Raw genomic sequence first — 13,746 nt, forward strand, 5'->3', positions numbered from 1 at the left:
CTGTCCTGGGGGTAAGGGGAGGGGGAGGCTGAGGGCACACCGTTTGAGATAAGCTTTATCAAACGATGTTAGGACTAGAGGACATTCATGAAACTATTAAATAGCAGAAACAGGTCGCATTTTAAAACTGATTTTTTCAGTTGGTGAACAGCCAGGCTGCAGAATTTTTTGCTCCAGAATGCAGTCAAGCGGCAGGGGCGTATCTGAAGTTCAACGGTAGGGGGGGCCAGAGCCGAGGAGAGGGGGCACATTTTAGCCCCCCCCCCCCGGCGGCACTGACCCCCCCCCCCCCCCCGCTGAAGACGAAGACGACGACGCCACCACTGCCCCCCCGCCCCGACTACTTTAAACCCCCCCTCTCGCGGAAGACAGCTCCAACTACTTTGAACCCCCCCTCCTCCCGCCGTCGCGCCTCACCTCCCTTTGCTGGCGGGGGCTGGCCCACCAGCCGAAGTCTCCGTCCTTCCTTCTGTCACTCTGCCGTCATGCCTCACTTCCCTTTGCTGGCGGGGGACCCCAACCCCCGCCAGCTGAAGTCTCCGTCCTTCCTTCGTTTGGGTTTGGTGGTTTCTGACGTCCTGCACGCTGCACGTTGTACGTGCGTGCGTGCAGGACGTCAGAAACCACCAATCTCAAACAAAGGAAGGAAGGAAGGACGGAGACTTCGGCTGGCGGGGGTTGGGGTCCCCCGCCAGCAAAGGGAGGTGAGGTGCAACAGCGGAGTGACGGCAGGAGGAGGGGGGTTGAGAGTGTCATTGGTAAGGGGGTCCAGGGGCAAATCTGCGGGGGCCAGGCCCCTGTGGCCCCATAGCAGATACGCCCCTGGTCAAGCCTAGTTTCACAGCTGAGTTGAAACAAGTTTTGGGCCAGGTTCTGGAGGAAAGGTCTGAATATTATTGTGAGCCAGCTGGGCTCTGGTCTCTCCGCTTTGTACTTTTGGGAGTGAGCAATATGGAACGGACTTTCTTACTGGTATCTGGCGGATTCTTCCAGGTGACCTGGCCTGGCCATTATCAGACAGGATTCTGATCCTAGTAGACCATCAGTGTGTCCCAGCGGTGCATTTCTTATGTTCTTAAGAGGTAAAGTTACCACCTGGCTCCATGTCATAGGGAACTAGTGAATCTAGTCCTGGTTTTGCCCTGTGAGATATATACATTTAAGAGAAGTAGAAATACAAGTTCATACATGCTTTGTATGCAGCTCCTTGTGACCCTGGGCAAGTCACTTAACTCTCCATTGACCCAGGTACAGAAACTTAGATTGGGAGCCCACTAGGGACAGAGAAAGTACCTGAATATATAATATATGAACTGCTTGGTTTTACCACCGAAAGGTGTTGTATTAAATGCATTCCACTTACCCTTACCCCTTGAGCAAAGTCAAGAATAGATTCGCCTGCTCCTGAGCTGAGGACATTTCTGTGCAAGTCCTCTAAGGCGGGAACTTCCTCTGGGGTGGGGGTGTAGGGGAGAGATCTGAGGACATGTCTCCTCAACTTTATGCGTAGGAGCCAACTTTTCAGAATGATTGGAGGTGCCAAACCCAATGGAAATTACCCTTCCGTAGACACGGTCAAGGAGTTTGTTCAATATTGGGGGTGCTCAAGCACCCCACGGAGCCGGCTCCTATGGCTCTATGAGGTAAGCTTCTTGCCCTAATGAAGAATGAATTCCAGATGTGGAGCCAAAGCTGCTGCTGCTACAAAGTTGGCAAATTTTTAATTCACTTAGATTAGCAAACACCACTCTCCCCCCCCCCCCACCTACACATACTCCTCCCAGAATGATAGGTTCCTCTGATAGGCCTCAGAGATGGGGAACCCTGGAGTGTTGATCTTGGAAAATTCATACCTGAGGATGGTGGGAATGGGAGACCTGAGGATCAGAGCTATTAGGAAGCCACAGCAGAGGTCTTGGTGGTCTGATATCCCAGGATGACTCAAGAGACAGTGGCTCTGTTAGCTCACCTCTTGGACCACCTTCCAGGTGGGAGAACAGAGTGTTCCTGGGAGGAGAGGTTGGTGGATGGCACACGGAAACCTTAGCATTCTCCTCTCAGCGGCAGTAAACCTGAGGAGGTGTAATTGCTTCTCTCACCTTTTGAAAGTGTTTCCTGATCATGGCTGAGAGTTGTAGAGCTACAGGCTGCACTGGTGTGAACAGCTGGGTGTCCCCCACTATGGGGAGGGGGGATAATTTAGTTTCCCCCTCTGATTCGTCTGCGGTATTGATGCTCAGATCTGTACAAGGGTAAGCCGAGTACTGTGCTGGGAAGAAGATTCATTTCCTCAGTGGAGTTTTACACTAGGACTGATTTCTGTATGTAGAAGGGACCTGGAGCGTCAGACTTTTAATCGGTGCTTCTATTCTCTCTGTATCCCATTGCGCCTCCTGCAGGTGAAGTTGGATGTGAACCTGGCTGATCTGACTAAGATTGGGAAATCGCAGAAATACACGTTGAGCGTGGATGTGGAGGGCGGGAAGCTGGTGGTGATGAAGAAGCAGAGAGACTCCCAGGAAGACTGGAACACCTTCACTCATGACAAGAGTAAGCACTGATCACTGCTCTTCAGCCTAAATTACAGGCCTCCCCCCCCCCCCCCCTCCCTGTATCTTAGTTCTGTATACTATAGGCCTCACCTCTCTGTACCCAACGCCTTTTGTTTAAAGGTCTCTTCTCTCTCTCTGTATCTGAGGCCTGTTTATGGTCCTCTCTTCTTCTCTATATCCTGGTCCCATAAGTCATTACTCCCTCTATCTGTATCTTGCACCCATAGGTTGTAGGCCTCTTCTTCCTTCTTTATTATGTTTTAATAGTTTATAAGCCTCTCTTCTTTCTCTGTATCCTGGTCCCTTAAGTTATAAGCTTCTCTTCATCCGCTGCTCTCTGTACTGTACTTCCATAGGTTACAGGTCTCTTCTCCATATCCTGGTCCCATAAGTCATTAGTCTGTATCCTGCTCCCATAGGTTAGGCCTCTCCTCCCCTCTGTGCCTCAGTCTTTTACGTTATAGGCTTGTTGTAATTTCAGGACCGAAGTATAGCTTCTGATTCTAGGTTTTACCTGATAAAAACACAGATAAAATAACCCTGGTTTAAAAGAGAGGGTTCCGAGTACACCAGAAAAAAAAAAAAAAGCCTAGAGCAGAACAAAAAGCACAAGTTCCTGGAGGTCCACTTGTGCTTTTTGTTCTGCAAATAAAATAAGTGTTTGCTGGATCAAACATTGGGAAAACAGCACTTCTCCGAATACTCTCTCACCCATCCCCTTTTCTGCCCTGGATCCTTCACTCTTGTTTTTATACCTTTTCGATACAGATGAGTCCACCTCTGTATGCATTTGATTCAGGAAAACTGATAAACACTAATTTTTTTGTTTAAATAGTCTTTAGCTAGAAAATAATCACTTAAATTTACAAGGTCCGATATTTAACATGCTTGGTCAAATCGCTCTGTCTGATATTCCTGGATTTTCAGCAGCATATAACCAGTGCCACAACGGTCTCCCTGGATTTTCAGGGGCACTATCCGGTCAGCGCCGGGGCAATCTGGGGGTGAAGTCTGGGCAGAAGTGAGATTTACCCATTTAGGGGCAATTTTCAGTCTTCTAACCAGGTAAGTGCCCGGATAAAATTAGGACAGTGAAAAGGCTATTCTAACTTTATCTGGGTGCTGATCTCAATGTCAGCTGGCATCTGAATAATTTTCCTCAGCTGGGCAAGACGTGGATATTTGGTACCGGATGCCTGGATTAGGTCCGGCATTGACTATCTGGGTCAAATTCTGCCGGGCAGAAAACTCTGCCCACTGCAAAAATTGCTGACCTACACAGGTTGAATATCAGACCCACAGTTCATTAACACGTAAAATAGAAGGCCAGTCTGTGGACAGAGCTACCAAGTTATCCAGTTCCTGGAGCAAAGTTTTATGCCAGTCCTGGATTTCTGACAGCCGTATTCTGATGTAATATGGAACCCGCGGCACCGATTTCAGTGGACAGAATCGGGGAGTACAAATCCCACACTGCTTTGAGAGGTAAATAGAAAACGAGGACTGGCTGAAGCGTCTCCCTGTTGGAGCTGGGTAACTTGGCATCTCTGTTTGGGAGGAGGAGCTGGAAGGTGAATGATGCGGATGTTAAGCTTACGGTGATTTCTCTCCCTCCTCAGTCCGCCAACTCATCAAGTCGCAGCGGGTGCAGAACAAGCTGGGAATCGTGTTCGAGAAGGAGAAGGACAAGTCTCAGCGGAAGGACTTCATCTTTGTTAGTGCTCGGGCAAGTGCCTGCAGAAATCTTGCATGTGTTCCTGAATGCCATGTAATTTTAATATCGCCTCACCAGGAGCAGGTGCTCCAGCGCTCTGTCTCATCGCAGTGCCTGCATGGGACGGCCATTGTGTTTCTTAAAGATATTCTGCTTGTTAAGTGGCTTTATCTCTAGGGTGTCTGCCTATTGGGTGCAGCAGGTGGGGAAGGGGTTTGCCCCTCATTTAACTGGCTCCCATGTGGTGCAGTTATTTCAGGATCTAACATCCAGCCTAGCAGGTCTCTTTCCCAGCTGGATCTCCTGGGTATCATTTTTTTGGGAGTGTCCATGAAGCATCGATGTCACCAGTAGGTTTCAGAGACTGTGTGTCTCGGTGCTTGCTGTCGGCAAGTGATTCACCCCTTGGCGGGTTGTGATGGGGTTTTTTTTTGTCATTCTTTGTACTCACACCATGTGACAGCACTGTTGTCTCGGAGATGTCTCTTTTCTTACACACTGTCTCTGTCCCTAGCCTGGGGCAGCTGAAAGTGGCCACTCTGCTTTTTTTAACTTAATCTGATATATTGGTTTTTGAATGTATGACTCCTGTTTGTTTGCTATATGCAATGTATTTGGTTAAGATTTCTTTTTTCCATGCCTTGAGCACATTCAGGGCCGTGCGCGAAAGAAGGTACAAAAATGTTAAAAGTTTCCTGTTTGTGGTTCTCGCCTGTTGGTGGAAAGGGGAAGGGGTCCAGATCCCAGCCCCTGCATGCCTGAGTGTCCCTCCCCTGTACCGCTGTGGTTTCTCATTTACCGTAACGTAGGGGGAAGGGGGAGGAAGAGGTTGCTTCTGTGTGACTGCGGATGACAGCAGGTGATCGTCATGCGGTCCCACACGCCGCCTTCTACTGGCGCTTTGAACAGCAGAGCACACCACAGTGTATTTTTTTAAATGGGCTCTTTCTCGGGGGGGCCCCTTTGCGTGTCCCAGTTTGGCCAAGGAGATACTGTAATACAGCGTGCTGACTGCAGATCTCCAGGGCGTGCACTTTGATTTTAATCACTTCTTGTGTTCCCTTCCCCTCTCCTCCGTCCACAGAAACGGGAAGCCTTCTGTCAGCTGCTGCAGCTCATGAAAAACAAACATTCCAAGCAGGACGAGCCGGATATGATCTCTGTGTTTATTGGCACCTGGAACATGGGTGAGTGAAGAGCAGTAAACGCCGCTGGAAGACCCTCTATGCTGGGCTGTTAGTCCTAAAGGGGTGGGAGTAGGGGCAGGCAGCACCACCTGAAGACCCTCTGTGCCGGGCCCCTAGTTCTAGAGGGGTTGGAGTGTGGGGGCAGGGATATAGTTCTAGATTGCACAGGGGTGTCTGCCCTGGGAGATAGTGCCTAGACTGCTCCAGGAGGGTTCTAGACTGCCTTGGAGGTGCTGTGCTTCCTAGTTCATGGATTCTGTGGGGGAGGTGCCATGGTTTTGGATTGTCCTCAGGAGAGAGAGTTGGCTTGGTTCTAGACTGCCCTAGGAGTTGCCCTGTGCTTAGATCATTTACAGACCCCCCTCGCTTCTTTTTAAGGATCTAATTAGATTATTACACACACAGTTAGTAGGTGCCAAAGAGGAAGTCTGTTTCTCCAGCCCTGTTTCCTTCTCAGGCTGGCAATGGCTGGTACTACCATTGAATGTTGCGTTTTGCTGCCAGGTGGCCGACAGTCACGCTTTCACTCTCTTACTCCAGGGAACGTTACAAAGAAACACTGAACGGTATTTTAGAATGGTTTTGTGAGAATAACCTTGAGCAAATGAAACATTTTATGGTAACAGATTGCATTTATGTAGCTTATTTGAAACTGGACCCCACTATCAAAACTTTAAACTTTTCAGAAACATCTGTGCAGCCACCTCTGGTTTGTAAGATGAGCCAGCACATTTCAGCGCTCAGGAACCGAGTGGGGATTAGAACCGAGGCCCAGGGAGGTAAAGTGACTCACTCCAGGGTCACGTGGGAACTCAGTGGCAGGGCTGGGATTAGAACTAAAGAACAGGGAGGTAAAGTGGCTCATGCCAGGTCACGTGGAGAGTAACAGAGCTGAGATTAAACTGAGGCACAGAGAAGTAAAAGGACTTACAGGCAGTGGCGTAGCTACGTGTGGGGCCTGAGGGGGCCTGGGCCCCCGTACATTTCAGTGGGGACCCCCCCTCCCGGCGAACCCGCCGCCGCCTACCTTCCATTTTGCTGGCGGGGGACCCCACTCCCCGCCAGCCGACGTCCTCTCCCGTAGAACGCAGCGGCACTGGCAGAGAAAAGTCTTCTTCCTTGCATGCTGACGTCCTCAGAGAACAGTTCTGTTCTCTGAGTCTGACGTCCTGCACGTACAACGTGCAGGACGTCAGCATGCAAGGAAGAAGACTTTCTCTGCCAGACAGTGCCGCTGCGTTCTACGGGAGAGGACGTCGGCTGGCGGGGAGTGGGGTCCCCCGCCAGCAAAACGGAAGGTAGGCGGGGGAGGGGGGTCGGCAGAGATGGGGGGGGGGGGGCGACAATGGCGGCGGGAGGGGGGCGGCGGCAGGGGGGGGCTAAAATGTGCCCCCTCCCCTCGAGCTGTGGACCCCCCTCTCACGCAAGTCTGGCTACGCCCCTGCTTACAGGGTCACACGGGCTCAGTGGCAGAGCTAGGATTAGAACTGAGGCATAGGGGGAGGTAAAAGGTCACATGAGGACTTACTGGCAGGGCTGGGATTAGAACTGAGGCACAGAGGAAATAAGATGGCTTATTCTAGGTCAGTAAGAAAGTTGGTGACAAAGCTGGGATTAGAACTGAGGCACAGGGACTGTCCTGGTGGGTCAGTGGCAGTGATGTTGAGACCTGGGCTGGGAATCATTCTGGCTTGGGTCTGCTGCTCCCCAGCCATTCTGGCGTCCTACCCCAGAGGTAGCGTTCGCAGCCCATGGAGAGGAGAGAGTCCCAGTCATTCTTAAAGAGCGACACCTAGTGGCTAGGTTAGGGCCTGCGATTGCAGGATTCAGGAAGGGGCCCTGGTTTGTGGCTGAGGGATGTTGCTACAATGACTAGACTAAAATGAGGGGATGCAAAATAGATGAAAATTCCTGAAACATAGGGACATGAAGCTGAGGAAGTACTTCGAAGCTCCAAATATTCCAAAAGCCGGTGAGGGGGTAACACCTGGGTATTATTTCCCTGAATATTTTGCAGAATTTATGCAGATAAGTGTTAGGCCTGCTGTTGCCGTGGTCTGAGGTGTCGACCCAGATTTAGGCCGCTCTTTTCCGCATTCACCCCCCTCTCATGGTTTGTCCAGGTTATTTTATTTGTGCAAAAAACTGATGCAGAGTTATCAGGAGAAACGGCAAGGTGGAAAATTAAAGGGTAAAAGTTGATTTTACACAAATAAACATCTTTTATTGGAGCTCAAGGTAATCTGCCACAATTGTACAAAGTCATTGATAGCAAATTGATGCTTCAGACTCATGTCCTACGGGGTCTTTCAGCTGTGCTCTAATATTTACACAGTTCAGTGAAGTGTGTAGCTAACAGGAGCCCTTTTACTAAACCCAGTGGCGTACCAAGGGCGGGGCAGTGGGGGTGGTTCACCCCGGCTGTCAACGGGTGGGGGGGGGGTGCTTTGCTGGCAAGTCCCTACCAGCTCCATCCACCCGGCAGCTGTGTAGTGCGGCGCCTTGCGTCTGTGCTGCTGTAAGAGAAGAAAATCGCCTCGTCGGCCCTTCCCTCACTCTCTGTCCCGCCCTCGAGGAAATAGGATGTTACATCAGAGGGCAGGACACAGTGAGGGAAGGGGCGACGAGGAAATGTTCTTCTTTTACAGCAGTGCAGAGTCGCACGAGGCGCTGGGTGGATGGAGCTGGTAGGTGGGGGGGGGGGGGGTGCGCTGTGTTGCCCTGCAGCCGGGGGTGGGGGGGGTGCGCGCAGCAGCGATCTGCCCCGGGTGGCAGTGAACCACAGAATGCCACTGACTAAACCTTAGCTCATGCCAAATGCTTCACAGCCTATTTTGTACTTATGGGCGATGTGACAGCCCATCGGTCCAGTACTCCCTACGGCAGGCACATAGTAGTGAGAAATTATAACAACCTTGTATGTACAATGACCTAGTATCATCTCTTTCCTCTGGTACAGGAAGCGTTCCTCCTCAGAAGAACATCACTTCCTGGCTTGGGTCTAAGGGCCTAGGCAAAACTCTGGATGAGATGTCGGTAACGATACCCCATGACATCTATGTGTTTGGGACGCAAGAGAATTCGATGGGGGACAAGGAGTGGATTGACTTCCTTCGAGGGGTGCTCAAAGACTGCACGGAGATTGAATACAGACCGGTAGGAAAACGGGTTGGGGAGATGGAAGTAGAGGTGTTTATGTTGAATATTTAGGCTGGGAGGTGGGGTTGAGGTGGATGGACCAGTGTGCTCTGCATCTGGGGCAGAACGGTTTGAGGAGGTGTGACTGGTACTGGGGATTAGGATTAGTCAGTTCAGAAGCAAAACTAATTGGTTAAGGGTCTTAAACTCTAGTGAAGCATGTGGGCCTGACAGCGCAATACCAGCACCATAGAACCAGAAGCCTCAGGTTTGATTCCTGGCTTCAGTTAAGATTTTTAAGAATAGGAGCGAGTCTTCAGGCTTTGGTTTTGGTTGAGATGCTGGTTTGCAGCTGTTCACTACCGTGTTTCCCCGAAAATAAGACACTGTCTGATATTAATTTTTGCCCCCAAAAATGCGCTAGGTCTTATTTTCAGGGGCTGTCTTATTTTTCGGGGAAACATCGGGGTTGGCCCGCCCGCCCTCCGTCGCTCCTGGAACGAACCTTAAACGCCTCCTTTCACCTTTGCAGCAAGCAGCAGCAGGGCAGGCCACTCCTTCCTTCCGTGTCCTGCCCTCACCTGATGTAACGTCCGTGAGGGCGGGGCATGGAAGGAGAGGTCTGCCCTGCTGCTGCTTGCTGCAAAGGTGAAAGGAGGCGTTTAAGGTTAGTTCCGGGTGCAACAGAGGGTGGGTGGAGGGGGGGCCCGGCGACCTCGGGTGGGGGGGCGGCCTTGTCCGGCTCTTGGCGGCCCTGCTTTCAAACAAAAATTTGCTAGGTCTTACTTTCGGGGGAGGCCTTATATCTACCAATTCAGGAAAACCTCTACTAGGTCTTATTTTTGGGGGATGTCTTACTTTCGGGGAAACAGGGTATGTCTAGTGGGAGAACCAGCTAGATGGCCCCTATGTTCAGGTCCTGATTTTTCTGGTTGTGAACTCCTTTCGCACTTGTGCTGAAGCTCAATTCAGAAATCATCACCTGTAGAGAAATTTTCTATTGCATTCAACACTGTAGGCTGCTATTTTTCTCTCAGTTGAAAGGTGTTGGGTTTGTGGGTACCCCTCTTGGCCTGGCTTATTTTGTTTCTGGAAATGAAATCTTTCTGTGTGTGTTGGGAGGATAAACTCTGTAAATTACATTTCCTATTGTGTGGTATCGCTTTTACTGTTCGGGGGGAGGGGCGGGTGAAATTATCAACCTGGTGTGTTATTTTACTATTAACTCGGGTTATTAATGATTAGGTCTCATTGCATAAAATGGGGCCTATGATAAAATAGCACGAGTTAGTGGTAAAATAACACATTGATAAATTCACCCCTTAGTGTGAAGAGTTTCAGTCTCTGGTAACCAGAGCTGATACTGTGATGTCATAATGCCTCATTCCACCAATAAGAGCCAACCTCACCAGTGATGTCACAATGGCTTGATTGTCCTATACTTGGCTCACTTTTATTACATAATAGCAGTGATTTAGATTTCTAGAGATTTCTTTTTTCTTTAATTATGTAGGGAATGTATCAACATGGGCTACTGTTCTTAGTAACTAGGTCTCATTGCATAAAATGGGACCTGTGCTAAAATAGCCTGTGTTAGTGGTAAAATGACACATCTTAATGGTTACCCAAGTTTATAACTGCACCCCTTGGTGCTCATTTGAACCCTCTTGTGGCATTGACCACCAGTTATGGTATTGATTACTGTATATTTGAGGTCAAGTGAAGGCTATCTCAGATGTGGAGTCATGCCTGGAAGCAACGCATATATTTCGTCCACGTGTAAATGGCAATTTCATAAAACTGGTATTTGTATATGTAGATGCACCAGGACATGGAAATTTTAAGGGTGCGTGGAATGGTTCAAAAAATGGTATTTTTTTCCCCAGTTTATGATGGGAAATACTTGAATATTTAACAAAATATTCCCTGGGGTTTTTTGACATTGTTAAAATTTCACTTTGTGGAGTTTTGCTCCTTAAGTGACAGCACTTAAATATATAATTATCCAAAATGGAGCCCTATATATGTAGTTACTGACACAGATGAAGAAGTGGAAAATGGACTCTTCCATATGTAGTTAGCAGCATCTGTATATGGAAGACGCCAAGTGATGGCACTGTTTTTGTGCTGGAAGATACATATTTGCTATTATCCTAACATGTATTTTACAAAAGACACTGAGGTGCATTTTCGATATGACGCCTTAAGTTCAACTGGATGTTTTGCACAAAACGTGGAATCCGAATAGGAAAGAAGGTCATTTTCAAAAAAGAAAAACGTCTATTTTTTTTTTTTTTTCGAAAATACTGTTTCAAACAAGGTTTTGTCCTTTGGACATTTTGTTTTTTTGGTCCATTTCCCCCCCCCCCCCCCCCAAAGAACCCACCCCCCCAAATAAGTACAAAAGTTACAGATTCATGCCATTGGGATGTAGGAGGAGCCAGCATTTTTAGTAGACTGGTCCCTCAGATATCCCAAGAGAGCAATGGGGCACCATAGAGGGCACTTCTGTGCCTGTTATCTGCCTTGGTGCTGCATGGTGAGAGCTCAGATACCGTTAAAGAATACTAATGTAACCTAGTTTTGGCGTTTCTTAGATTTAGGCAGCCACAGACCCAGCCTAATTGTGGGCATCCAGATGCAGCAAGAGTGCTTGTAGTGTATAGTATTCTGTAACTTATGCGTGTAACTAGGAACCAAGCCCATGTCCTACCCATGCTCTGCCACCTGCAGTTGCTTGCCATTGCGCATTATAGAACTTACAGAAACCCTTATAAAAAGCACTTAGGGCTCTTGTGTCTGTAAGTGCTATTTTATTCTGCCTTTACGTGTTATAATGCGTTTGTATCGCTCCATGGTGCAACCGCACCTTGAATATCGTGTGCAGTTCTGGTCACCGCATCTCAAAAAAGATACAGTGGAATTAGAAAAGGTACAGAGAAGGGTGTTGAAAATGATAAAAGGGATGGGAAGATTTCCCTGTGAGGAAAGGCTGAGGCGGCTAGGGCTCTTCAGCTTGGAGAAAAGACAGCTGAGGGGAGATATGATAGAGGTCTATAAAATAATGAGTGGAGTGGAACGGGTAGACATGAATCGTTTGTTTACTCTTTCCAAAAATACTAGGACTAGGGGGCATTCAATGAAGCTAAAAAAGTAGTAAATTTTAAAAGAATCGGAGAAAATATTTCTTCATTCATCGTGTAATTAAACTCTGGAATTTGTTGCCAGAGGAGTGGAGGAGTGGCCTAGTGGTTAGGGTGGTGGACTTTGGTACTGAGGAACTGAGTTCGATTCCCACTTCAGGCACAGGCAGCTCCTTGTGACTCTGGACAAGTCACTTAACCCTCCATTGCCCCAGGTACAAATAAGTACCTGTATATAATATGTAAGCCGCATTGAGCCTGCCATCAGTGGGAAAGCGCAGGGTACAAATGTAACAACAAGACAAAAAAAAAAAAAAAAAAGAGTATGTGGAGCAGTTAGCTTAGCAGGGTTTGAAAAAGGTTTGGCTAGCTTCCTAAAAGAAAAGTTTATAAGCCATTATTAAAATAGACTTTGGAAAATCCACTGCTTATTTCTGGAATAAGCAGCATAAAATGTATTGTACTTTTTTGGGATGTTGCCAGGTACTTGTGACCAGGATTAGCTACTGTTAGAAACAGGATACTGGGCTTGATGAACCTTCGGTCCGGCCCAGTATGGCAACACTTATGTAAAGGGGCACTAACCGTGAGCGCCAAGTCATAGAATTGCACTTTAAGTGGGGAGGGGAGGGGAGGGGGAGGGGCGAGTGATACTGGAGAGTCTCTTAAGGGTGCAGGGCTGTGTTTCCACATGTGATGCGTCTCTAGCAGGAACACTGTGTATGTGCCAGATCAAACAGAAACAATGTCCAAAGAATTTATTGTATTAATTAAATTCAAATTTTATATATGTGTATGTGGCCTTGCCATTGTACTCCGTAGTACTTATGGACTGTTGGAGCCAATAATGGGAATCGTCCTTCTTATCCAAGTTCCATTCCTGAGCCTTGTGTACTGCCTTTTGGATGTCCAGTCCAGTTCACTTCCAAATATCATCCAGACCTTTTTTTTATCTTCCCCTTTTCTTCACTCCTTCACCTCTTCCAAGCATCACTGTTTTTATGAAACTATCCAAACATTGCCAGTTTTGAAGCTTTGATCTTGCCCACAAGTGTTACTTTCCTGTTCAAATCAGTGGAGTAGCTACGTGGGGCCACGGGAGCCTGGGCCCCAGTGGATTTGGCCCTGGACCCCCCTGCTGACGACCCTCTTGACCCCCCCCTCCCGCCGCCAACCCACTGTCGCTGCCGGGGGACCCCAAACCCCACCAGCCGACGTCCTCTTCTTCCAGCACAAGGCTTCATTCTGTTTCTGAGTCTGACGTCCTGCACGTTGTGTGTGCAGGACGTCAGACTCACAGAAACAGAACAAAGCCTTGCAGATCAGCCAGCAACGGACAGAACGAAGCCTTGCAGATCAGCCAGCAATGGACGTCAGACTCACAGAAACAGAACGAAGCCTTGCAGATCAGCCAGCGAGGTCCTCTTCTTCCGGCGCAAGGCTTCGTTCTGTTTCTGTGAGTCTGACGTCCTGCACATACAACGTGCAGGATGTCAGACTCAGAAACAGAATGAAGCCTTTCACCGGAAGAAGAGGACCTCGGCCGGCGGAGGTTGGGGTCCCCCGCCAGCAGAGGTAGGCGACGGCGGGGGAGGGTTGGCGGAGGGAGAGTCGAGAGGGTCGGTGGCGGGGGGGGGGGGTCAAAGTTGGGGGGGGTGGAGCTAAAATGTGCCCCCTCACCTCGGGCTGTGGACCCCCCTCCCGCCGAAGTCTGGCTACGCCCCTGGTTCAAATTCTCTTGAATATCTCAGTTGCTCACAATATCCCTCAAACTTATTTTCCTGTAACGCTTCATTTCAAACATTTCAATAGTCTGCTTTTTTTATTTTTTTTATTTATTTGGGTCCCGGACTCACATGTGCCTAGCAGTGTAATCACCAAAACATGCACCCAGTGTTTGAAGCTTGAAGAGGACGAAATCAAACCAAGGAAAAAAAATATATACTCATGCATATGACAGTTTTGTGGTCCATTCTCTATTGCCAGCCACAACAAAAGATTTCATTTAATAT

The 13,746-nt window shown here is 48.6% G+C and overlaps 1 protein-coding gene across 2 annotated transcripts in view; it reads left to right on the top strand.

The window, feature by feature from the left end:
- Window positions 1-13,746, top strand: part of INPPL1 (inositol polyphosphate phosphatase like 1) — a 255,019-nt gene that overhangs the window by 175,975 nt on the left and 65,298 nt on the right. Inside the window, exons 9-12 of one of the 2 annotated variants that reach the window (XM_030199978.1) lie at window positions 2,400-2,550; window positions 4,172-4,278; window positions 5,351-5,453; window positions 8,413-8,609. In XM_030199978.1, coding sequence (XP_030055838.1) covers window positions 2,400-2,550; window positions 4,172-4,278; window positions 5,351-5,453; window positions 8,413-8,609 — 558 coding nt within the window. The remainder of the gene's footprint in view (window positions 1-2,399; window positions 2,551-4,171; window positions 4,279-5,350; window positions 5,454-8,412; window positions 8,610-13,746) is intronic. The other variant, XM_030199979.1, reaches the window with a different exon arrangement.

Source organism: Microcaecilia unicolor, chromosome 4 (genome assembly GCF_901765095.1).
Source record: "Microcaecilia unicolor chromosome 4, aMicUni1.1, whole genome shotgun sequence".
In the NCBI taxonomy this organism is placed as follows: Eukaryota; Metazoa; Chordata; class Amphibia; order Gymnophiona; family Siphonopidae; genus Microcaecilia; species Microcaecilia unicolor.